General features: G+C 40.2%; 1 protein-coding gene across 1 annotated transcript; it reads right to left on the reverse strand.

The window, feature by feature from the left end:
- Positions 1–744: 744 nt before the first annotated feature.
- LOC149249018 (uncharacterized) lies at positions 745–1512 on the reverse strand. Its single transcript, XM_089451672.1, has one exon. It carries the CDS (start codon positions 1510–1512, stop codon positions 745–747), a length of 768 nt encoding a protein of 255 aa, XP_089307798.1.
- Between the last annotated feature and the right edge of the window lie 23679 nt (positions 1513–25191).

Below are 25191 nucleotides of genomic sequence, written 5' to 3' on the forward strand. Positions count from 1 at the left end.
CCCCTAAGCATCTAAACATCTAAGGTGGGTCCACACAAACCCCACTACCAAACAAGGTGTACTCCTTAAACTACAAAGAATATCCAGCGGGCCCAAATCAATGTCCCCAGACAAAAACGCGGAGGGAAGAAGCACTCCACTTAACTGGCCAATCTCCCAACGTGCACGATCTTTTGCCACCGTTGATTTTCTAAAATGTATCGGATGGACAGGATTCATATCGCAACCACAAAGAAAGTCGAGCTTTAGCCAGCGATGAGGGCGGTATTCAAACCAGCCCCACCGCCACGTGTCTCCTCCTGATAGGAATCACTGCCAAAATTAAGAATACCACTTTCTACCTTCAGGGTGTGCGATCACCAGGAAATCTCTTCATACCCGGTTTGCCGACTTCCAGAAAAGCGTCTGCCGGAAGTGCCAATCTAGACTCCTGCCCTACCCGAGCTAATGACGGAGGAACCGTCCACCACAAAGCTGGTTGGAAAAGAAACACGACCCCTCGACAGGCTATACATCCCTAAGGTCGAGTCAACTTGGTTCATGGTCCAAGGCTCTGCCACAAAATTCCGACCTATCACTTTCCCCCTGTTCATGTAAACTCTCCTTAATCTTGCTCCGCAGCAACTCATTCCAATTTGAAGCCACTTTGTCCTCTGTGCTGATAACACCTTGGTTGGCAAGCAAGTCTGCCAACTTGTTCGTCGACCTTCGAACATGCCTAAAGTCCATTGTACGAAGGCTCTGTTAGTGGTGTTGTATCCGCTGAAATCCCTGAATCAGTGTCCAATTTTTTGAGGCTCTTACTGGTTTAGTGCCCCCGCTGATTTTCTTGACTGTATTGATGATAAGTTCAGAGTCTACCTCCACTATTACATTTTGCCTGTTTTCCTGATTCAAGAAATCCAAACATTGCTCCATAGCCATCAATTCCACCAAGTTATTAGTAGCTTGCCCTAGATGATAGTGGAAAATGAAAAGGACACTACCTTTCTCATCTCTTAACACCCCTCCATAACCAACGGTACTCGGATTGCCTTTTGAAGCTCCATCTATGTTGAATTTCAGATAACCCTTTGGGGGAGGATGCCAAATATCGTTAGTATTCTTTATGGAGATGAGGTTTCTATCCAAACCCTGAGGAGATATGTTTTGCAGGCCTAGCTCATAGAGAATTTTCAAGTCGGTAACCGAAGTGGGGTTCTTAGGGAAATTTCGCACTGAGGTGCTGACCATTTCCTTGAGTTGTTTTAAGATCAGCTCAAAAAAGCAATGGGAAGTCCTCTTGTCATCTTTGAAGATTCGGTCGTTCCTCTCTTTCCAAACGTTCCAAACAATGAAGCCCGGAAAGAGAGTCCAAGCAGTGGCGAGAACTAAGTTGTCTGAAAAATCTCTCCTCCAGTTGGTTAGGGTGCTGCAGATATTATTTTCGTCTCTATCCGTTTGATAGAAAATAATGGCAAAAGAATCCCACAGACTAGAGGAGAACATATAGCTGTTGAGGAGGTGCTCCATAGTTTCCTCATGAGGCTCACAGAGCTGGCATCTGGAGGGTCCCAAAATACCCCTCTTCCTCATGTTGTCCCAGGTCAAGATTTTCCCATGCTGAACCAACCACATGAATAGTCTAATTTTCATCCAGCCCTTGTGTCTCCAAAGGTTAAGCCAGGTTTTATTCAGAATTTTAGAGTTAATCTCAAGGAGAATGAGCTTTGCTTCCTTGAGGTTAAAAGCCCCCTCATTATTGTTGCCCCATCTCAGCTGATTGTAGCCCTCAAATTTCAGAATCTTCCTCTGATCTAACATTTCCTTGAGAGTTTCTGCTTTAGCCTTCAGGGTGCTGTTGTCCCTAAAGTCAAGATTCCTCCAGAGTCTCCATTTGTCATTATTATTGGTTTGCTCCCAAAAGTCTTTGACCTTAGAAAGTCCATTGTTATCAGTGTTTTCCTTTAGATCCTTAAGGTCTTCGTTTAATAAAATAGATTCTTGTTGCCATCTATCCTCCCAGAATAGGCCGAGATTTCCATCTCTTATTTCCCAAAAGCTATTTCCTTGTACCAAACTCCAGTTATCCCAGGCCTTGTTCCAAATGTGCGAGCCCTTTCTGTGACCAGACATTCTTATTAGATCCTGCTTGTGCCATGTGCTGGCATATTTTTCTTTCCAAACAGTTGCCCACTGTGCCTCTAGCTCTTTAACCCATTACCACCATAATTTGGCTCCTAGAGCCTTACAGAGTATGTCAGGGTCATCCAAACCTAGCCCACCAAAGCTCTTGGGTTTGGAGATCTTATCCCAAGCCACCAAGGCCCATTTCTTATGATCCTCCCCCTTACCCCACATGAAGTCCCTTTGAATGGATCTGAGCTGATGTAGGACACTTTGAGGAGCTGGGAGAATAGATAGCATAAAGACAGGGATGGATTGAAGGACAACTTTGGTCAGCGCTAATCTACTTGCCAAAGTTAGAGATCTAAAAGTCCACTTCCTGATTTTGTCTTGCAACTTGTTAATTACAGGTTCCCATATACTCTTGTGTAAGGGTTTGGCCGTAAGAGGAACACCCAAATATTTCGAGGGGAGGAGCTCTCTTTGGAAGCCCAGGATTCTGGCTATATTTCTTTGAATGGCAATGTGAGTGTTAAAGAAAAAAATCTTAGATTTAGAAAGATTTACCTCCAAACCTGAAGCCATTGCAAAGTCTCTCAAGATTTGCTTATATGCAAGAGCTTCCTTGACCGTAGGGATTCCTTGCAGCATGGTATCATCCACAAATTGTTGATGGGTTAAGGCACGACCCTCTTCAGAAAGTTGGAGACCTTTGACTGCACCCTCTACCTTGGCATGTCTGATCATTTGTCCCAGCCCTTCCATCATGAGTATAAAAAGAAAGGGAGAGAGTGGATCTCCCTGCCTTAAGCCTCTTGAAGGAGTGAAAGTCTCCGAGGGTGATCCATTAACCAGGATTGAAAAACTGGGTGAAGTAACTAGGGCCATGACCCATCTGACCCAGTTATGATCAAACCCAAAAGCAGTGAGAACTTTTCTGATATATGTCTAGTTTAGCTTATCATAGGCTTTGGCTATGTCCAGTTGCATGATCATTCCAGCTTTCTTGTTGCTTGTCAACAAGTGAACCACCTCATGAGCTTGAATGATGTTGTCAAGGATTTGTCTACCTTCCACATATCTTGATTGTTCTGCAGATACCAGGGAGGGAAGAAGGGGTTTGAGTCTATTGGCAACCACTTTGGAAATAATTTTGTAGACAACATTGCATAGGGCTATGGGTCTGAATCTTTCTGGTGTTTGGGAAACCTCCTGTTTGGGGATCAGGGCGATAAAGGTGGAGTTAAGCACCTTCAGGATAGTTTTATCCCTTCTTGAGTCTTCCACCACGTTCAGAATGTCCTGTTTTACTATAGTCCAGCAGGCTTTGAAGAAGTCTACATTGAACCCATCCGGACCAGGAGCCTTGCCATTTTGCATCTCTTTAAGGACCTCACTGACCTCCCCTTCTGATACTGGTCTGTTGAGGTTGATATTGTCTTCTTTGGAAACCAGCTTAGGTATATGTCTAGCTATATCCCTGATGGATTGATCTCTGTTGGAGCAGGTCTCCTGAGCAATGCCTCGAAAGTGCTGGACCAGTACTGCTTCGATTTCTTCTTGCTTGCTGAGCATATTGCCTTTCTTGTCCTTAATAGAAGAAATCCTGTTGTGAGCTCTATTCGCCATAGTGGATTTGTGGAAGAATCCGGTGTTGCGATCTCCTTCTTTTAGCCATTGCACTCTGGATTTCTGCCTCCAGAAAATCTCCTCTTGTTTATAGAGGTTCTCCCAGTCTTGATGATATTTATTTGCCAGTTCATTTTGCTCCTTATCAAAACCCTCTATAATCAGGGTTTGGTTGAGGTTCTGCATTTTCCTTTCCACAATTTTTTTTGCTTCAAAAATGTTGCCATATTCCTTCTTGTTCCACTCCTTGAGCCGGAGTTTAATGTGTTTGAGTCTTTTTTGCAGAAGGAACATTCTGGTGCCTTGAACTTCTAAATCTTCAGACCACCAGATGGCTATGTTATTATGGAAATCTGGGTGGGAGAGCCAGATATTCTCGAATCTGAAAGGTCTATTCTTAGGTTTGCCAATGCCCTGAATGTCCAGTTGAACCGGCCAATGATCCGAGCCTCCAAAGGGAAGAATACTCGCAACTATGTCCTTGTCCTTGGTTATCAGATCTTCTGAAATTATAAATCTATCCAATTTGGAGGCTACTTGAGACTCTCCTCCTCTTTTATTGTTCCAGGTGAAAGTACCATTATTCATAACAATATCCACGAGCCTCATACTATCTATGAAGGATTGAAAAGCCCAAGAATCTTTGGTTAGAATTCTGGTTCCTCCTTTTTTCTCCGATAGCGTTTTTATCATATTGAAATCACCCCCTAGGATCCAGGGGATATTTGCATGCCATTCTCTGAGCTTCTGCAATGAATCTAGAAACAAGAGTTTACCCTCCGGCCTTTGTGGGCCATACACATTCGTAGCCAGGTACAATTCCTTATCTCCCACTGGCTGAATGATCACTGAAAGATAATCTCTAGATGCTTCAACATCTATCATATCGATCTTTTGGGGGTTCCAAAGCGTGAGAATTCCTCCTGTTGTATTCTCTGCTTTGACCTCCAGGAATTCAAATCTGTTGAGCCATTTACTGTGAATCTCTTTTACTTTTTGAATGGAACATTTAGTTTCCTGAATGAAGATCACATCCGAGGCTTCTTGTTTCATTCTGTTACTTAATAGTCTTTGTTTTCTTTTACTACCTAGACCTCTTATATTCCAAGATGTGAACTTCATTATCAAAGATTTGTAAAGGAGTAGCTGGAAAGCTCTTTCATCTTACTTGAATCTATCATTAGCTTTCCACATTCCATCAGCAGCTCGTTCTATTTTTTCTGGCCTCTTTTCTTTCCTGGGATTCTTGGTGCTAATCCTGGTGTGGCTTTCATAGCTTTCACCCCCTCCTTGCCCTGTTTTTCATTTTTCCTTAGCTTTTCAAATCCTTTGTTCTGAGTTTTCCAGATGAACAGCTGTTGAACTCTATGGAACTCCTCTTGAGGTAGTGAATCCACTCCCTCTTTGGTTCCTTGTTTCAGGAAGCCTTCTAGATCTAGATTTTCTTTCTCCAGAATTTCCTATAGCTCATGATCCTCCATCTCCATATCACTCATTATATCTTCTTTCTGTTTATTTCTATTTTGTGTTTGCTCCACATTGTCCTCTTTTTCTTCCTCCACTGGACTGCCTACTTGGACCTGATCTGCTTGTTCCGCTATTTCTTCCTCTTCTAGAGCTTGAAACCTATTTTGACTGGCCTGATGCTTATCTGTCTGAGATAGTTTCGGTCCTCGTTTGCTCCCTTTTCCTTTCTGGACCACCTTATGGAAGCTTTCTGAATCCTTCATGGTGTTGGTTTTACCTATGTTTCCTATTTTACTGAGAGGGCAGTCTCTGAATAGGTGACCATGCTCATGGCATTTACGGCATCTGAAAGGGATATGTTCGTAATCCACTGTTTGTACCCATTCTTCATCCAGCACTTCCAATATTACTTCATCTGGCAGTGCTCCAAAGAGGTCCATCTCCACACATATCCTTGCAAAGGATGTGTATCTTCCTCTTCTAGTTGCCTCAAGGCTTTGACAAAATGCCCTAGCTTGTTTCCTATGGTAGATAAGGATTCCAGTTGCCAATAATCCAAAGGCAAAGAGAAGAGTCTTACCCAAACCGGAACTGAGGTGAAGGTTTTGCGTTCTGGGACAAAATTCACCACCCATGGTCGCATATATAGGCCTGCAGCTGCGTAAAAGTAGGGCCCTCCAATCACTCTGTCCTTGTCTTCAATATTTGCAAAAACTATAGTAAAGAAACCTTTTGATCGCAGGTGAATTTCTATGCTACCTTTTGGTTTCCAGTTGTATTTAATCCATGTTTGTAAAGCTTTTTCAGTGGGCCATAAGCCCATGAACTTACAAATTATTGCATACGTCTGCATGTGGTCCCTATGCGCCCAAAGCGCAGGGTCATTCAACACTACTCTGGGCACGATTGAGGATTTGGGCTTGCATGGTCCCTTTGGTTTTTTGTCTTTTATATTCTGTTCTTTGTCTTCTTCCTTGTTGTCTTTAGTGTAGTTTCTTTCCCTGGTTTTGGTGCCATTCTGCCCCTCTTCTTTGTCTTTTTGCCTTACTTCTTCAGAGGGATCTCTATCCTCCTCAACGGGTTTCTTGCCTCTGTTAGTCACTATCTGCTTGAAGGAGGGAGTGGAGCTCCCTCCCTTGCGCTCCGCCATGAAGAACCCGCTCAGATAGCTGTAACCCTAGTTCCCTGCTTCGCACGTGGCCCTGTTCCCGGAGAGCTCTCGGATCTATTTCGACAAGGACAATCGATGCAAATTAGAAATTTCAATATGAATAAAACAAATTAAATATTTCTTGATGATGTCGTAATCGTAACATCATGTATTGATAAGGATTTTTTTATTTTTTTTTTCTTCTGAGATCATTATAGTGTAAAATTTTTAAAAAGAATTTATATCAGGGTGTTTAATAAATTTTATTTTATATATATTAAATTGTATTTTTAAAGATATAAATGAATTTAATGTAATGAAATATTTTTAGTCATATTTTGATAAATAATTTTTTTGGATTTTACTCAAAATTAATATATATATATATATTTAAATTAATATGAGTAGTCAAATATTTTGTTTATAATTTATGTTAAATTTTCATTATTATTATTATTATTATTATTTTAAATGCACATATAAATTTATATTAAAAATTTGAATAAATTACACATCTCCCTTGAATAATTGAACATTTTACTTTCAATTACTTATTCTCTTTAATGTTTGAAATATTTTATTGTAGTCAACATCATATCATATCATAGAATATATATATATATATATGAAATTGATGTGAAAATAAATAAATTTGGATTGATATTCAAATAATTTATTTAAGTTTAACGGAAATATTTTAAAAAATAAATAAAAAAATTATATCTTTTTAATATTCTAAAGATAAAATATTAGATATTTTATCATATTTTTAATTATGTAATTTTCTATATAATGTTTTTTTTTACTAGTGCATCTAACATGTGGCTTGTGGCTTAAATAGTTGTGACCTAAGGAAATTTAGGCGGTTGTCATATACCTAGGAATTAACTTACGTGTAATAATAAAAATGTTTTTTTTTTTTACAATGTTTACATACCCTATACTACCCCTACATGCTTCTCATCACAAACGTGTCAACCTTAATACTTTCTAACATGCATGCATCACAATGGTTATAGCTAAGAATAATAATATCTCATCATCTATGTGTGCAAATGGAAATATCTCCTTGGAGGATAGAGTGGTATCTGCTGGATTTATTGCTAGTACCGCTGGTTCCTTACACCTGGCCTTGGAATTTACCTTTTGCTGGCTCTGTCATGTGATGGGGCATGATCTACGTACCCTCTGCTACCGCAGTCTTGGGCTCCTCCCCACATCGACAGTGTGGATGCAAGGTAGCCCATCTGAGGGCGGAGCTGACTCGATATGCATCTTCCTGGTTACTCGTTCCATTGAGGTTATCCAAAACATTTGTCTTCGGCCTTGCCACAACTCCATCCTCCTTCCTGGCACCGAACATGTTTATAACCTCCTATTATCGATGAATGGTGATGACTCTAATGCATTGCTGAGCTCCGAATCGATTTGGACCTAGTTTTTAGCAGTGGTTGCCTTGGGGTAAGAATTCTCTATGCCATCTTTGAGTTTTTTTTAATTTTCCACACCTTTTTTGTTCGGTCCGAGACTCTAACATGCTACAGGCTTGTCTTTGCTTCTGTGGATGCACATTATGAGTTGTACTCCAGCGAGTTACATGTGGGTGTGGGTGGAGCTGCCCAGCTTCTAGGTCCTAACCTCTCAGTGTTTGGCTAACATGTAAGTTCCTATGATTTATGCATTCTCTTTGTTAACTTGATCGTTTTGTTGCAAGAAATGAAGGGTTCTTTGCATGAAATGAAGGGTTCTTTTCTTTTTTAGTTAGTAATGGCCCTTTGGTCCAGCCCCTTATGGATTCTCCTCTTTGCTTATTGTATAGAGTTATGGAAAGATTTATGCCTGGGCAGGTTTGCCCGGCTCCTTTCGGGATTGGGAATCCTTCCCTCGAAATGGTTTTTCCGAACTGTTAACCATGCATTTTCATGAGCCCTCGAGATCTCTTAAGCATTTGCTGTGTAATTGATCGACTGATGGATAGTCTACTTGGGTTGTTTCCCTTGATTAATATTTTGTGGCTTACTACGGTTTCAAGGCTGACTGTGCACATTTATTTAAATATGCTTCAATTTTCTTTTGTTGGTCTAGGTCTTTACGACCTGAGTTCTATTAAATGTAGGGATGGGCACCTTATCTATTGCGCATTATGATGCTCCTTGATACTCTATAATACATTAATCTTCAATAGGGTTTCATGAGCTGTTGAATTATAATTTATGGCTGTGACAGTGAAATTTTTTTGTAAATATATGTATCATTCTGAATATTCCTTTGTTTGTTAGCGGGTTTTTCAATTCATAATGTATGGTATACTGCGTATTGTTCATTGCATAATGAAAAATGATTTATGCTTAGCAGGTTTATGTGTTTTGACAGTCACTATGTTGGCATTATGGCTAAAGTGTTGCCCTTGATGGCAACCCATTCAGGTGATAGATCACAGTACTTCAAGTCAGCAGTAGAGATTGATGATCAGCTATCAAATATTGAAGAAAATAAGGGGTACGCAGGTACACCTTGCATAAGGTGCGTACACGCAGGTCAGTGTTACATAAAGTGCGTACATACCTGCAGTTATCCCGTTCAGGAGGTGCGTACCCCCAGCGCACACATTTCAAGGCAAAGAAATTCACACGTGGGGTTTTCTTATGTTTTACTCTTGGTATTTAGCCGACGGTATTGTGTTATTATGGTGTCCGCTCGTGGCATTGATCCATGATTTAAGGAAGAGCTTTCCTATATAAAGCAAAGGAGATCATTTGGCTTTAGTATGTTTTGGGTTGAATATCTTATGAGGGCTAGATCTGGTCTAGATCTAAACAAGGCGAATCTACTGATGGACCGAGATCTCTTCGGCGCATGTTCAGATCTGTAGATCTGACTGTCTGGGTTACTTCTGAAGTCTTGAAATCATCTATGCCCGGAGGTACGCAGGTGCAGTAAGAGAAAAGTGCGTACGTACGCAGGAACGAAGCATTTCAGGTGCGCCGGTACGCAGGCACAGAAGGGTTCAGGTGCGCCGGTACGCAGGCACAGAAGGGTTCAGGTGCGCCGGTACGCAGGCAGTTCAATGGACTCAGAGTGAGGTACGCATGCTAGCAGTTGAGCAGGGTGCGTACTGTACGCAGGCTAGCAGTTGAGCAGGGTGCGTACTGTAAGCAGGCCAGCAGTTGAGCAGGGTGAGTACAGTAAGCAGGCCAACAGTTGAGCAGGGTGCTTACGTAAGCAGGCAAGCAGTTGAGCAGGGTGCTTACTTCTCTTAAAATCTTTGTTTATCATTGCTGTGTTCTGGGTTTGGTCCTATTATTGTTGATCTAGTTACTACAGTTGACTGGGTGATTCTCTTATACTTGATGATCATTTGATGCTTATGGATCCAGTTTGAAAATTTATGAAAAGTGGTCCTTGTAAGAAAAGAAGTAGGGGGTTGTAGCTCCCTTCCAGGAGAGACTGGAAAACGAGAGAGAGTTGTAGCTCTCTGCAGGTTGCAGCCTGCGTACTGGTAAAGGACTGCACCAGTACAAAACCATTGTAAAAGGAGTTTCTAATTTGAAAGAAGATAGAGACATATTGCAGCAGGTGGTTTTCACCCACATTGGGTTTCCACCTTACATCTTGTGTTCTTTGGTGTGACTATCTGTTTTCTTTTTTTCATGCTCATTATTTTATGGTACTGACATGCAAAAATAATTCAAAGAACAAATAAAGAAGATTTATTAAAAGAATTGTATAATACTGATTCACCCCCCCTCTCAGTATTATTTCCAACAATTGGTATCAGAGCAGGTCCTTCAGAGAAGCTTGATCGCTTGAAGGTAGATCGTTCATCATGAGCAACTACGAGAGAGAAGCATCAATCAGGCCACCAGTTTTTGATGGGACAAACTTCAATTATTGGAAGGTAAGAGTTACTGCCTATCTTCAATCTCTTGGTACAGAAATTTGGGACATCGTAGAGACAGGCTACGCTTTTCCTTCAGCTACTCCTACAGATGCAGCCGAGAAAAAGAAGTATGAAACAAATGCGAAAGCAGTCAGTACTCTATTAGGATGTATATCTCAATCAGAATTCATGAAGGTAATGCACTATAAATCCGCAAAAGAGATATGGGACAAAATTGTCACGAGCTATGAAGGAGATGAACAGGTAAAGCGTGCTAAACTTCAAACTCTCAGAATTCAGTATGAGACTCTCAAAATGTATAATGATGAAAGTGTGGCTAACTATTTTCTTCGGGTAGATGAGGTTGTTAACTGTATGAAAAATTTGGGTGAAGAAATAAAAGAGGCTGTTGTGGTTGAAAAAGTTCTAAGATCATTGTCCCCCAAGTTTGAATCTAAAGTATCTGCAATAGAAGAAAAGGAAAATCTACGAATTCTTACTATGTCTCAGCTACATGGAATTCTAACTGCTTATGAAATGAGAAAGGGAGGTCCATCAGACAGAAGAGAAGCTGCTTTCAAGGCATCAGGCAAAGGAGATTATTATGAAGCGAGCCACGTCCCAGAAGAAGAGGAAGAAGAATCAAATTTTGTCAGAAATCTTCAAAGGGGTTCTGGAAGGTTCAGAGGTAAGTTACCTTTTAAATGCTTTGCTTGTGGAAGAGTAGGTCATTATGCTGCAAAATGTCCTTATAAGGATAAAGGAAAGGAACCTGCTAGATGGAACAAGAAACAGAATGCAAATAAGAAAAGCTACTACACTCATGAAGATAGTGATGGTCTATCAAACAGTGATGAAGATGAACAAGGTAATGAATATAAGTTGTTAATGGCATTTGAAGATGATGATTATATGGATGCTATAGATGTGGATAACCTTTATGATGAAATTACTAGACTCAAGAGATGTATAGAAGAAAAGAACATGATCATTGATACTCTACAATTTCAAATTGATGAAAAGGAAAAACATCTTGAAAAATTAGAAGGTGAAATTGTTGGTCTTAGAAAAGAGATTGAGAAAACAAAAGCTATTAATCTCAAGTTTGTCAAAGGATCTGAAACTTTGGATGAGATTATCAATGTGCAGCGGTCTCCTCTAAACAAGACAGGTCTGGGCTATAATGGAGAAAATTCTCAAGCATCCACCTCAAAAAGTTATCTTGATGCAGCAAGAAGAAATGAGCAAAAGCACAATGAAGATCATCAGGTAAAGCAGGGATAAATTACAAACAGAAACTATCAGGGGCAATCCATCTTAAGGGTGAACAAAAGCTACAACTAGCCACAGGTAAAATCTTCTCAATTTGGTTCAAGAATAGATGACAATAGAAATTACAATCAATTGGCTGGTAGATTCGATAACCGCAGAAGTTTCTTCAATGGACAATGCTTTTCTTGCCATAACTTTGGTCACAAAGCAGCTCAATGTGTTGCATATAAAACGATCATGACTAGGGAAGCTCAAAAACAAAGAAGTATGACGGGGATTACAAAAAGGACCTATAACAACTTTTCGGTTCTTGAAAATGAAGTTGAATGTTCTATTTGCAATAACTTTGGTCATGAAGACTCTGAATGCAGGAGCAGGTTTCAGCAGAAAAAGGAACAAGCCTCAAGCACCAAAACATGGAGAATAAAGGAACCTCAAATAGAAAGATGTGGGATAGCATTTTATGCAGAGGGACAGGAAAATCTATGGTACATTGACAGTGGATGTTCGAAGCATATGACAGGTGATAAAGAAAAACTTGAGTCTTATTTTACTCTAGAAAAGGGAAAGAAAGTCTCTTTTGGAAATGATACTCCTGCAACTATAAAAGGAAAAGGAATTGCTCAGTTAAAAGAAAAGGTCAAGGCTGGAAATGTTTTGTATGTTGATGGATTGAAGCATAATCTTCTAAGTGTCAGCCAGATGTGTGATCAAAGAACCGAGGTTATATTCAGATCAAATGGATGTCTTGTTCGTGATCTTGATACAAGTAAAACAGTGATCAAAGGCAAAAGAACTCCAAATAATCTGTACATATTTGAAGAAGGACAACAACAATGCTATCTGAGCAAGGATGATGAGCACTGGTTATGGCATCGGAGGTTGGAACATCTAAGCTTTTCACAAATAAGGAAAGCATGCAAATATCAGGCAGTTCGCGATCTTCCAGATATCAAAATTCCTGACAACACCATATGCAAATCATGTCAGTTTGGAAAACAAACCAGAACTAACTTTCCAGAGAAAGAAGGATCAGCTAGCATGCCTCTTGAGCTAGTACATACAGATACATGCGGTCCTTTCAGGAAAAGAACACCTCGAGGAGAAGAATACTTGATATTATTCATTGACGATTTCTCCAGGTTTGTCTGGTTAGGACTTATGAAGCACAAAGATGAAGCATTCGAAAAATTCAAATCCTTCAAAGCCTTGGTTGAAAATGAATCAGGTCACAAAATTAAGTGCCTCAGATCCGATAGAGGTGGGGAATTTACTTCAAATGAATTTTTCGATTTCTGTGAAGAACATGGGATAAGAAGAGAATTCTCTACAGCAAGAACTCCTCAGCAAAATGGAGTTGTGGAAAGGATGAACAGAACAATCCAACAAATGGCTCGTGCTATGCTTGATGAGTCAGGAACTCCCGCAACATTCTGGGGTGAAGCTGCACATGCTGCGGTTGTTATTCTCAACAAAACAAATGTCCGGGTGAACAGCACTCAAACTCCTCATGAGCTCTGGAGTGGTAGGACTCCTTCGGTAAAGCACTTCAAAATCTTTGGGAGCAAATGCTATATCAAGAATACGGATGAGCATCTTGGCAAACTTGAACCTAGAGCAGATGAAGGCATTCTTCTTGGTTACTCTCCACATAGCAAAGCATACAAATGCTACAATAAAAGACTTGGCAGAATTGTTGACAGCATTGATGTAGTGGTTGATGAGAAGGGATACATTCCTAGGCAAGTACATCATGAAGACATCGAAGAAGATGAAGGCTACCCCCAACGACAGAATGATGAAGAAGAAGAACCTCAAGAAGAACCTCAAGAAGAACCAGAGGAGCAAACAAGAATAGAAGAAAAGACTCCATCCAGATATGTTCAGAAGAATCATCCAGAATCTCAGATTATGGGGCAGAAAGAAGCAGGTGTACAAACAAGAAGAACAGTTGCAGAAGCTTCAAGCTATTTGGCATTACTCTCCTCTACTAAACCACAAAATGTGAAAGAGGCATGCAAAGATGAATGTTGGGTGAAAGCAATGGATGAAGAACTTGAGCAGATCGAAAAGAACAACACTTGGGAGCTGGTTCCTAGACCAAAAGATAAGAATGTTATCGGGACAAAATGGGTCTTCAAAAACAAATTGAATTAAAATGGAGAAGTAATTAGAAACAAAGCCAGACTTGTGTGTAAAGGGTATGCGCAGCAAGAAGGAATAGACTTTGAAGAAACCTTTGCTCCTGTTGCAAGACTTGAGGCCATCCGAATGTTCCTTGCTCTCTCAAGTTTTCAAAACTTCAAAGTATTTCAAATGGACGTGAAATCAGCCTTTCTGAATGGAGACTTGGAAGAAGAAGTGTACATTGAACAGCCAGATGGGTTCATTCTTGGAAATGATCCAAATCTTGTATGCAGATTGAAAAAGGCTCTCTATGGTCTCAAACAAGCTCCAAGGGCTTGGTATTACCGTTTGGACAAATATCTTCATCAACAAGGCTTTTCAAAAGGATCGGCAGATAACAATCTTTATATAAAAGTTGAAAATGACAAATTGCTAATACTTGTTGTGTATGTAGATGACATTATTTTTGGGAGCAATGAAGAAGCTATGAGTCAAAGCTTTGCCTCGGTCATGCAGAAAGAATTTGAAATGTCATTGCTAGGAGAACTGACATATTTCCTTGGTTTGCAAATCCAACAAAAAGAAGGAGGAATTTTTTTATCTCAAACCAAGTATCTCAAACAGATTTTGAAGAAATATGGTATGGAAGATGCAAAACCAGTATGTACACCCATGGTCACAGGATGTAGCCTCAGTGCAAATGATGAATCTGCAGCAGTACATCAACCAACGTACAGATCTATGATTGGAAGTTTACTTTATTTGACAGGTACCCGACCAGACATCATGCATGCAGTTGGAATAGTTGGAAGATTTTAGGCAAATCCGAAGGAGACTCATCTTCAGGCAGTGAAGAGAATTTTCAAATATCTTCAAGGGACTCAAAATTATGGCTTATGGTATCCTAGAGATACAGATCTTACACTTCATGCTTATACAGATGCAGATTGGGCCGGAAGCGTGGATGACAGGAAAAGCACAAGTGGTGGTGTGTTCTTTATGGGTTCCAGACTGGTATCTTGGTTCAGCAAGAAACAGAGTTCGATTGCCTTGTCTACAGCTGAAGTGGAATATGTTGCTGCTGCATCTTGTTGCACCCAACTCCTTTGGATGATGCAGACTTTGCAGGATTTTCAAATCACTTGTACACCACCAATCCCCATCTTATGTGATAACACAAGTGCAATCAGCATGTCAAAGAATCCTGTTATGCATTCAAAAACCAAGCACATACCAATCAAGTATCATTTTCTCCGGGAACAAGTGCTTGAACAGAAGGTCAAGTTGGAGTATGTTCCTTCTAAGGAACAAGTTGCTGATATTCTCACCAAACCATTGCCCAGGGACACTTTTGAATACCTTAAGCAAAAGCTGGGGGTTGTTGATGCATCATCTTATTGCTGAACCTCTTCTGATTGATGGTACAGGTTCAGGGGGAGCATATAATGCATTGTTGGCATTATGGAGGATGTGCAGAAGGAGATCTTGGAAGTAGCTGCAATATGTCTCTATCTCTTTCATGGTGGATTATGGTTCTTCGTTGCAAATCTGGTTCATATTCAGGGGGAGCATGTTCTTAGGGGGAGCATAACCCTTTGCCCTTGATGTCAAAGGGGGAGAATGAAGCTGAAGCTTCGAGGTTGCCATCAAGTCCAAAGGGGGAGATTGTTGGCATTATGGCTAAAGTGTTGTCCTTGATGGCAACCCATTCAGTTGATAGATCACAGTACTTCAAGTCAGCAGCAGAGATTGATGATCAGCTATCAAATATTGAAGAAAATAAGGGGTACGCAGGTACACCTTGCATAAGGTGCGTACACGCAGGTCAGTGTTACATAAAGTGCGTACATACCCGCAGTTATCCCGTTCAAGAGGTGCGTACCCCCAGCGCACACATTTCAAGGCAAAGAAATTCACATGTGGGGTTTTCTTATGTTTTACTCTTGGTATTTAGCCGACGGTATTGTGTTATTATGGTGTCGGCTCGTGGTATTGATCCATGATTTAAGGAAGAGCTTTCCTATATAAAGCAAAGGAGATCATTTGGCTTTAGTATGTTTTGGGTTGAATATCTTATGAGGGCTAGATCTGGTCTAGATCTAAACAAGGCGAATCTACTGATGGACCGAGATCTCTTCGGCGCATGTTCAGATCTGTAGATCTGACTGTCTGGGTTACTTCTGAAGTCTTGAAATCATCTATGCCCGGAGGTACGCAGGTGCAGTAAGAGAAAAGTGCGTACGTACGCAGGAACGAAGCGTTTCAGGTGCGCCGGTACACAGGCACAGAAGGGTTCAGGTGCGCCGGTACGCAGGCACAGAAGGGTTCAGGTGCGCCGGTACGCAGGCAGTTCAATGGACTCAGAGCGAGGTACGCAGGCTAGCAGTTGAGCAGGGTGCGTACTGTACGCAGGCTAGCAGTTGAGCAGGGTGCGTACTGTAAGCAGGCCAGCAGTTGAGCAGGGTGAGTACAGTAAGCAGGCCAGCAGTTGAGCAGGGTGCTTACGTAAGCAGGCAAGCAGTTGAGCAAGGTGCTTACTTCTCTTAAAATCTTTGTTTATCATTGCTGTGTTCTGGGTTTGGTCCTATTATTGTTGATCTAGTTACTACAGTTGACTGGGTGATTCTCTTATACTTGATGATCATTTGATGCTTATGGATCCAGTTTGAAAATTTATGAAAAGTGGTCCTTGTAAGAAAAGAAGTAGGGGGTTGTAGTTCCCTTCCAGGAGAGACTGGAAAACGAGAGAGAGTTGTAGCTCTCTGCAGGTTGCAGCCTGCGTACTGGTAAAGGACTGCACCAGTACAAAACCATTGTAAAAGGAGTTTCTAATTTGAAAGAAGATAGAGACATATTGCAGCAGGTGGTTTTCACCCACATTGGGTTTCCACCTTACATCTTGTGTTCTTTTGTGTGACTATCTATTTTCTTTTGTTCATGCTCATTATTTTATGGTACTGACATGCAAAAATAATTCAAAGAACAAATAAAGAAGATTTATTAAAAGAATTGTATAATACTGATTCACCCCCCCTCTCAGTATTATTTCCAACACACTATAGTCTGGCTCTTTTCACTACTAGATTCTGGTTCATAGTATCTTACAGTTTCTTTACATGAATTTGCTCATCAGAGCCCAGGTTTATACTATCATTCAATCTCTCTATTTTACTAGGTTCTGTATGGTGCCGAGATTTTCAAAATTGTTCTTCTGTCATTATACATTTTTATTTGTGTGTTGCATTGTTGTCATTTAAGTTCTTATCTGTATGCAAATAGGAGCAAACAGACTCCGGTTTTGAAGTTTTCATACCCTCGCGGATGTGACTTTGCTCCTTAGGGTTATCTTTAAAGTCTAAGTATTTTTTTTCATCCCACTAATGTTTCTGGGGTTCTAATTTTAGATGCTAAACTTTCCTGCTTTTCTTTATATTAAGGCATGCGTAGAGAGTAAAGAAAAGACCCCTGTTGGTCTTTTTGTTGTTTATTGGATGTATTCAGTTTACTATAATGACAGTCTTTTTGAAACTCTGAATCTGTGGTAAGTCTTTGAGTTTCTTTTTTTCCATTATTTCTATAATATTTGGATAAGACTTTCCCAGCAGACCACTCTTGCATTTAACTCCTAGAATTAAAAAAAAGGCAAGATACTAAACTCCTCACAAAGTACTAAACTCTTGCATCATTAAAGGTTTCTTTAGGAGGACAACCATCTCTCTTCTCAGTTTTCCTCCATGGTTCCCTGTCGGAAGATCCTCTCACTCCTTTTTCACAATGTAAAACAATATAACATTATAAAGCTTCCCAAAACAGTCTCAACCCAAGGGTTTCTTTACATACCTGGAATTCTCCGGCTGAAAAGTCGTTCTTGAAAGTCACCCAAATTTGGGTCTGCTGTTTCTCAAACCGCCCGACCATGAGATTCTCCTCCTTGCTTCTTGCTAGACCACAGTTTTCTGCAAGTTGCTCGTACAACGAGCAGGGTTATATGGTCATCACCAGACTTAGCCCATTTTCTTTCCTTTTGTATTTCTCCTCTGCCTATCCCTACAATGCATATTTTTCCTTTCCTCCTCTCGTTTTCTCCAGAAACTTTTCCAGTTAGGGGAGGTAGTTAGTGTTTCTTCCACAACAACTGTCTTTCCACCTGAAGAGGACAACTTCCTCCTTGAGAATTTACCATCCTTTAAGGAAACACTTCTTACATCTCATAATGAGACAAATTACATTTAACTCTTAATCAAATACTAATAACAAGTTCAGCTTATATTGAACACAGTAAATCAGATATTTACATTCTTTTTTCCCGGGGCATTACATCTTTCCCCCCTAAGATTGGACATCATTCCGATGCCTTTCAGCCATGAACAACCCTAGATAAGTCTTTTTCATAAGTTCTTCATATTCCCAAGTGGCCTGATCAGGCCCAAAGTGCTACCACTGCACTTTAATTTGAGTAATAACCCGTTTCCACAGCATTACTTCGCTCCGGTCGAGGATGTTCAGCGGTTCAACCAAGATTTCTCCTTCTGGTTTGATCTGTATATCCTACCAGCTGATTACATGCTTAGGATCATAAACATATTTTTTCAACACAGAAACATGAAAAACTTTGTGGACCCATATGATGATGATGATGATGATGATGGTTAACATCCACTGAGACCAAATTGGTTTATCGGACCTATAATTTTCTTAGTTTTTAATTATCTAGCTCCTTGTCTTTCTTGGCGAGATTACTGCTGTAGCTTTCTTTTTTTTCTCTACAGTCTTCCAACTTCCTTTATCTTGCATCTCCTTCATCTCCTCTGGTTCTTGGGACATTGGTGTCTTAGCTTCGCGATCCATTGTGTTTGTCCTTTTGAAGGTAGTCAGAGAAGAAGTTTGGTCTAGGAGATCTGCTTTGTTGTTAAATGAAGATTTATTTTGTGCAGTATTCAAATCCTCATAACTATTGATGCTTGAGGGGTTGTCGAGTTCACTTTTTTGTTGTTGGGCAGGGCTTTCTCCCTGCTTGTCTTGAGAGGGTGAGCTGGTATGCCACTGGCCCGATCCTGGCCAAGATCTGAAAGGGTCCACAGAATCGGGGTGCCAACTTAGCGCACCCATTCCATTGTAACATGATCTTTTGTGCTTAAATTCTTACATACACATGATTGCTGACTTGATACTCCTTAAATCTCCTTTTTCGGTCAGCGAAACTCTTTTGCCTATCTTGGGCTGCCTTCATATTAGAGCATACTTTTTTAACCATTTGCTCCATTTTCTTAAGCATTTCGAGACCTAACATCAATCTATCATCTGCTCCACCCCAGCTTGAAGGGGTGTGGCACTTCTGCCTGTATAGTGCTTCAAATAGGCTCATTTATAGTGATGCATGATAGCCATTATTGTACGCAAACTCAACCAAGTGCAGGTAGTCCTCCCACTTGGTTAGTTGCTGCATCACATATGCTCTTAGCATGTCTTCCACCACCTGGTTTACCCGTTCTGTTTACTCGTTAGTTTGTGGGTGATAATCCGTAATGAAGTTCAGCTGAGTCCCCAATTCCTCGAACAGTGTTCTCCAAAAAATCGATGTAAATTTTACATCGCGATTTTGAGATTATGGTATTTGGTAACCCATGCAGCTTAAATATATTCTGCATGAAGACGTGGGTGATGTGCACCACTCTGTAAGTAGATTGTACTCATATAAAATGTGTTGACTTACTTAGCTTGTCCACCACCACCATGATGGAGTCATTATTTTTCCTTGACTTAGGCAAGCCTGTTATAAAATCCATAGAGATGGTTTCCCATTTCCATTCCGAAATAGGTAATGGTTGTAATAACTCTGCAGGGTGTTGGAGTTCTGCTTTAATTTGTTGGCGTTCTAGACAACGTGCCAAGTATCCAACCACGTCTCTTTTCATGCCCTGCCAATAATATTATTTTCAAAGTGCAGTGATCATTTTCTGATAACTTGGGTGTCCAGCATAATGAATCTTGTGATATTCATCCAAAATCAGATTTTTAATGTGGTTCTGATTAGGCATGTACAACCTTTTCTTGTAATACAACATTCTAGCAGCATCTAGAACATAATCTGGTTGTTCTTCCTTACGGGTTGGGTGCTGAACTTGCTATTTTATTTGCTGATAAGTAGCATCTTGTCCTGCTGCTCTTTTAATCATTTCTCCCAAGGGGTTCTCCAACTCACTGCAAGAAACCTGATATAAACATTGTAACTTCCTACTTAAAGCATCCGCCACTCGGTTCTCTTTCCCTTTCAAACACTTGATATCAAAATCAAAACCATTTAAGAAATCTACCTACCATGCTTGCCTAGCATTTAAAGTGGGCTGGTTGAAATAGTTGGTCAGACTGTGGTGGTCTGTTAGTAATAAAAGTTTCCTTCCCATAAGATAATGCCGCCACATTTTCAAGGTGTGAATGACGGCTGCCAACTCTAGATAATAAGCGGAATATTTCTGCTCATGCTCTTTTAATTTTCTTGATTCGTATGCTATTACCTTTCCTTCCTGCATCAACACATGTCCTACTCCTTCTTTACTTGAGTCCGTGCACACCACATAATCCTTGCTGGGATCGTCTATGCTTAAAATGGGTGCGGTGGTGAGCAGATATTTAAGTTGCTAGAAACCTTTTTGACATTCAGGGGTCCACCTAAAGGACCTTCCCTTTTTTATAAGGAAGTGATGGGATAAGCTACTCTCGAAAATCCTTCCAAAAACCATCTGTAATAGCCTATTAACCCCATGAAGGATTGGATGTCTGCCACATCTTTAGGTATCGGCCATTCCATTATCTTCCTTATCTTTTCGGGATCCACTACGATTCCTTCCTTAGTAATTATATGCCCCAAATATTGTATTCGTTCTTTGAAAAATTCACATTTGTTGAACTTAGCATATAGTTGGTGTTCTCGGAGGGTTTACAATACTAATCTGAGGTGCTCCAGGTGCTCCTCCATAGTCCGAGAATAAATCAGTATATCGTTAATGAGAATCAGCATGAACTTATCCAAATACTGGTGAAATATGCTATTCATTAGACACATAAAATTTGTGGGGGCGTTGGTCAACCCAAAGGGTAACACCACAAATTCATAATGGCCATATTGTGTTCTAAAAGCTGTCTTAGCTATGTATTCCTCTTTAATCTTGATTTGGTGATACCTTGATCACAAGTCAATCTTTGAGAAAATTGTTGCTCCCTTTACTTGATCAAACAGTTCATCGATACGGGGTAGATGATACTTATTCTTGATCGTCAATTTGTTTAATTGACGATAATCCATACAAATGTGAAGGGTCCCGTCTTTCTTTTTAATGAATAAAACTGGGGCTCCCCAAGGTGACACACTCAGGCAAATGTAGGTTTTGTCCAACAGCTCCTCTAATTGCATTTTTAACTCCGTCAATTCTGGTATGCTCATTTTGTAGGGTGCTCCTGGCACCAATTTAATGGTAAAATCCATATCTATTTTAGGTGACAGTCCGGGAATCTCCTCCGGAAACACCTCAACAAATTCTTGTATCACAGGAATGTTCTCTAATGCAGCTGTTTTATCTTTCGAATTGGCATAGCTTACTTGGACGGCATAAATCTAACATCCTTTCCTAATGCATTTTGCTAACTGTGAGGCGGTTATGGGCCGAATCTGTGGCCGCTTGATTCCCTGCATCTCTTGCTTTATTCCAAGCTCATCCTTATAACTGATAGTCTTGGTTTTACAATTAATTATGGACCAGTGTTTTTCTAACCAGTCCATACCAATCAATATATCATACGAGCTAAGGGGAAGCACATTTAAATCTGCTGTAACTGACTGTTCTACTATTTTTAAAGGGTGGTTTTTGACCTTAGCAAGTACCCATCTTTTTTCCCCTGTTGCCAACTGTACTAGCCAAGTGTCCTTAAACTTAACAGGTTGCAACTTACAATGCTCCACAATTTTAGGACTAATATAAATTAACGTTGCACGAGGATCAATTAATAAAGCTATCTATGCAAGGTCTAAGAGTTTACCTTCAAATTCCACCATGGTTGGCTAGTACTCCACCTGACGATCCTCCAAAGTAGCATTAATCTTCGGTAGACTCCGACCTATATCGCTAATCGTAGAAGCTTCATAGACTTGGGAAACTTGTTCAATTCCTTTTCGTTTTGGACAATTTTTAATGTAATGGGGTCCACCACAGCCCCAACATTGCATTGGAGGCCTTGCTGTCCCTTCGTTGTCTATTTTGCTAGGTTGTTCATTGGTTCTGGACTCAATGGGGGGCTTTACTCGGAGTGAGTTCTTCTGTATGTTTTTGCTGTTTTGTCCCTTGGGAAACACTTTGTTACCACCACCTCGATTACCTTTATTATTTCTAGTCAGCTTGCTGCTTTTCTTGTCAACCCATTTCTTGCCCAGGATTTCTCCCTTCTGCTTGCCTTGCTGGTAGCAAATTTGGGGTTGACGTATGGCCTCGTCCATCATCTTTGGGTTTTCAAAATTTGATTCTTTCCCTCATGCTCAAAGGTAAACTATTGACGAACCTCTGTACTTTAGCCTTTTCCTCCTAAATATAAGGCACATAATGGAGTAATGAAGTAAAATGAGTGATAAATTCATCCATAGTTTGCTGTCCCAATTCCACATCATGGAACTCTCTTGCCATTACGTCATAGAAGCGTTCGGTCAAGTATCTTTCTTTAAACTATTTTTGAAATTTTTCCCAAGTGATAGTCTATTCACTCACTCCTCTTACCATCTTAACTTCTTCCCACCACAGGGTGGCTTTCCCTTGTAATTGGAAAATGGCCAACCTTGCCTTAAGATTGTGATCGTAATCATACAGCTAAAAGTATTTTTTCATATTAATCAACCACGCCTCGGCTGTCTCCTCCTATTCTCCATCAAAGTGTGGCAGTTTGATCTTGTGAAATTCCCCTTGTAGCTCTATATATTGTCTTTTTAATGTTTGCTGTTTGGAGGCATTATCAGATCGTTCCTCCTCCCTTCCTTTTGACTCTTTGGGTTTTGTGTTTTGATTCTGTTCCCCTGACATCCTTTGTTGCTCAGCACTGGGATTCAGTGGTTTCTGATTTTGCTTGTCAGATAGGCTCTTTATAATTCTCTCCTGTTCCATTGTTAACCTTGCATTATCCCCCCGCAATCGGGCCATTTCATTTTTCAATTCCTGCACTATCTCCAAAATTGCAAGGTTTGTATTGCGAGCCTCCTTTCCAAGCTGTACCCATAATTTGGGGTTATTCTCTGCAGGTCCCTAACCCACTACAAATCTTTGTGATGCACTGTCTGCTCTCCTCATATTGTCAATCTTTCTCCTAGACTTAAACATAAAAAAAAATAACAGATGAGTAGTCACGCATCAACCTTTTTTATGTTTCTTTAACTGCTCATTAGAGATGGAAATAAATTATATTCAATCTGTATATCAGTTCCAATTCCCAGAGGCCACAGTTTTTGATAACTGGGCTCTGATACCACTTTCCATATACCCAGGAATTAATTTACGTGTAATAATAAAAATGATTTTTTCTTTACAATGTTTGCATATGCTATACTACCCTTACATGCTTCTCATCGCAAACGTGTAAACCTTAATACTTTCTAACATGCATGCATCACAATGGTTATAGCTAAGAATAATAATATCTCATCATCTATGTGTGCAAATGGAAATATTGCCTTGGAGGACAGAGTAATATCTGCCGGATTTATTGCTGGTACCACTGGCTCCTTACACCTGGCCTTGGCATTTACTTTTTTCTGGCTCTGTCAAGTGATGGGGCATGATCTACGTACCCCCTGCTACAGCGCTCTCAAGCTCATCCCCACATCGATGGTGTGGATGCAAGGTAGCCCATCCGATGGTGGAGCTAACTCGATATGCATCATCCCGATTACTCGTTCCATTGAGGTTATCCAAAACATTTGTCTTCGGCCTTGCCACAGCTCCATCCTCCTTCCTAGCACTGAACATGTTCAAAACCTCCTCTTGTCGATGAATGGTGATGACTCTAATGCATTGTCGACCTTCGGATTGATTTGGACCTAGTTTTTAGCAGTGGCTGCCTTGGGGTAAGAATTCTCTATGCCATCTTTGAGTTTTTATTTTTATTTTCCACATCCTTTTTGTTCACTCTGAGACTCTAACATGCTACAGGTTTGTCTTTGATTTTTTGGATGTGGATTATGGGTTGTACTATAGTGAGTTACATGTGGGTGCAGGTGGAGCTGCCCAACTTCCAGATCCTAACCTCTCAATGCTCAGCTAATGGGTAAGTTCCTATTATTTACACATTCTCTTTGTTAGCTTGATCGTTCTGTTGCAAGAAATGAAGGTTTCTTTGCATGAAATGAAGGGTTCTTTTCTTCTTTGGTTAGTAATGGCCCTTTCGACTTACCCCTTACAGATTCTCCTCTTTTCTTATTGTACAAAGTTATGGCATGATTTATGCCTGGGCAGGTTTTCCCACCTCCTTTCGGGATTGGGAATCCTTCCCTCGAAATGCTTTTTCCGAACTGTTAACCATGCATTTTGATGAGCCCTCGAGCTCTCTTAACCATTTGTTGTGTAATTGATCCACTGATGGATAGTCTACTTGGGTTGTTTCCCTCGATTGATATTTTGTGGCTTACTACGGTTTTAAGGCTGACCGTGCACATTTATTTAAATATGCTTCAATTTTCTTTTGTTGGTCTAGGTCTTTACGACCTGAGTTCTCTTAAATGTATAGATGGGCGCCTTCTCTGCTATGCATTACAATGCTCCTTGATACTCTATAATACATTAACCCTCATTAGGGTTTCATGAGTTGTTGAATTATAATTTATGGCTGTGACAGTGCAAATTTTTGTAAATATATGTATCATTCTGAATCTTTCTCTGTTTGTCAGTAGGTTTTTCAATTCATAATGTATGATATACTGTGTATTTTTCACTGCATGATGAAAAAGGATTTATGCGTAGTAAGTTTATGCGTTTTGACAGTCGCTATAGTCTAGCTCTTCTCACTACTAGATTCTTGTTCGTAGTATCTTACAGTTTCTTTACATGAATTCGCTCCTCAGAGCCTAGGTTTATACTATCATTCAATCTCTCTGTTTTACTAGCTTCTTTATGGTGTCACGATTTTCAAGATTTCTCTTCTGCCATTATACATGTATATTTGTGTGTTGCGTTGCTGTCATTTAAGTTCTTATCTGTATGCAAATAGGAGCAAACAGACTCCGGTTTTGAAGTCTGCATACCCTCGCGGATGCGACTTTTCTCCTCAGGGTTCTCTTTAAAGTATAAGTATTTTGTTTCATCCCACTAATGTTTCCGGGGTTCGAATTTTAGATGCTAAACTTTCCTGCTTTTATTTATATTAATTCATGCATAGAGAGTAAAGAAAAGACCCCTGTTGGTCTTTCTGTTGTTTATTGAATGTATTTGGTTTACTATAATGACAGTCTTTCTGAAACTCTGAATCTATGGTAAGTCTCTGATTTTTTGTTTTTCCATTATTTCTATAATCTTTGGATAAGATTTTCCCA

The sequence above is a fragment of the Pinus tabuliformis genome, chromosome 7 (genome assembly GCF_031772625.1).
Source record: "Pinus tabuliformis cultivar Carrire ecotype Pingquan chromosome 7, CPIR1, whole genome shotgun sequence".
Taxonomy (NCBI): domain Eukaryota; kingdom Viridiplantae; phylum Streptophyta; class Pinopsida; order Pinales; family Pinaceae; genus Pinus; species Pinus tabuliformis.

Bases quoted from the DNA above. Each gene is read 5' to 3' on its own strand.
- LOC149249018 (XM_089451672.1), bottom strand. From the start codon at position 1,512: ATGGAGCACCTCCTCAACAGCTATATGTTCTCCTCTAGTCTGTGGGAT.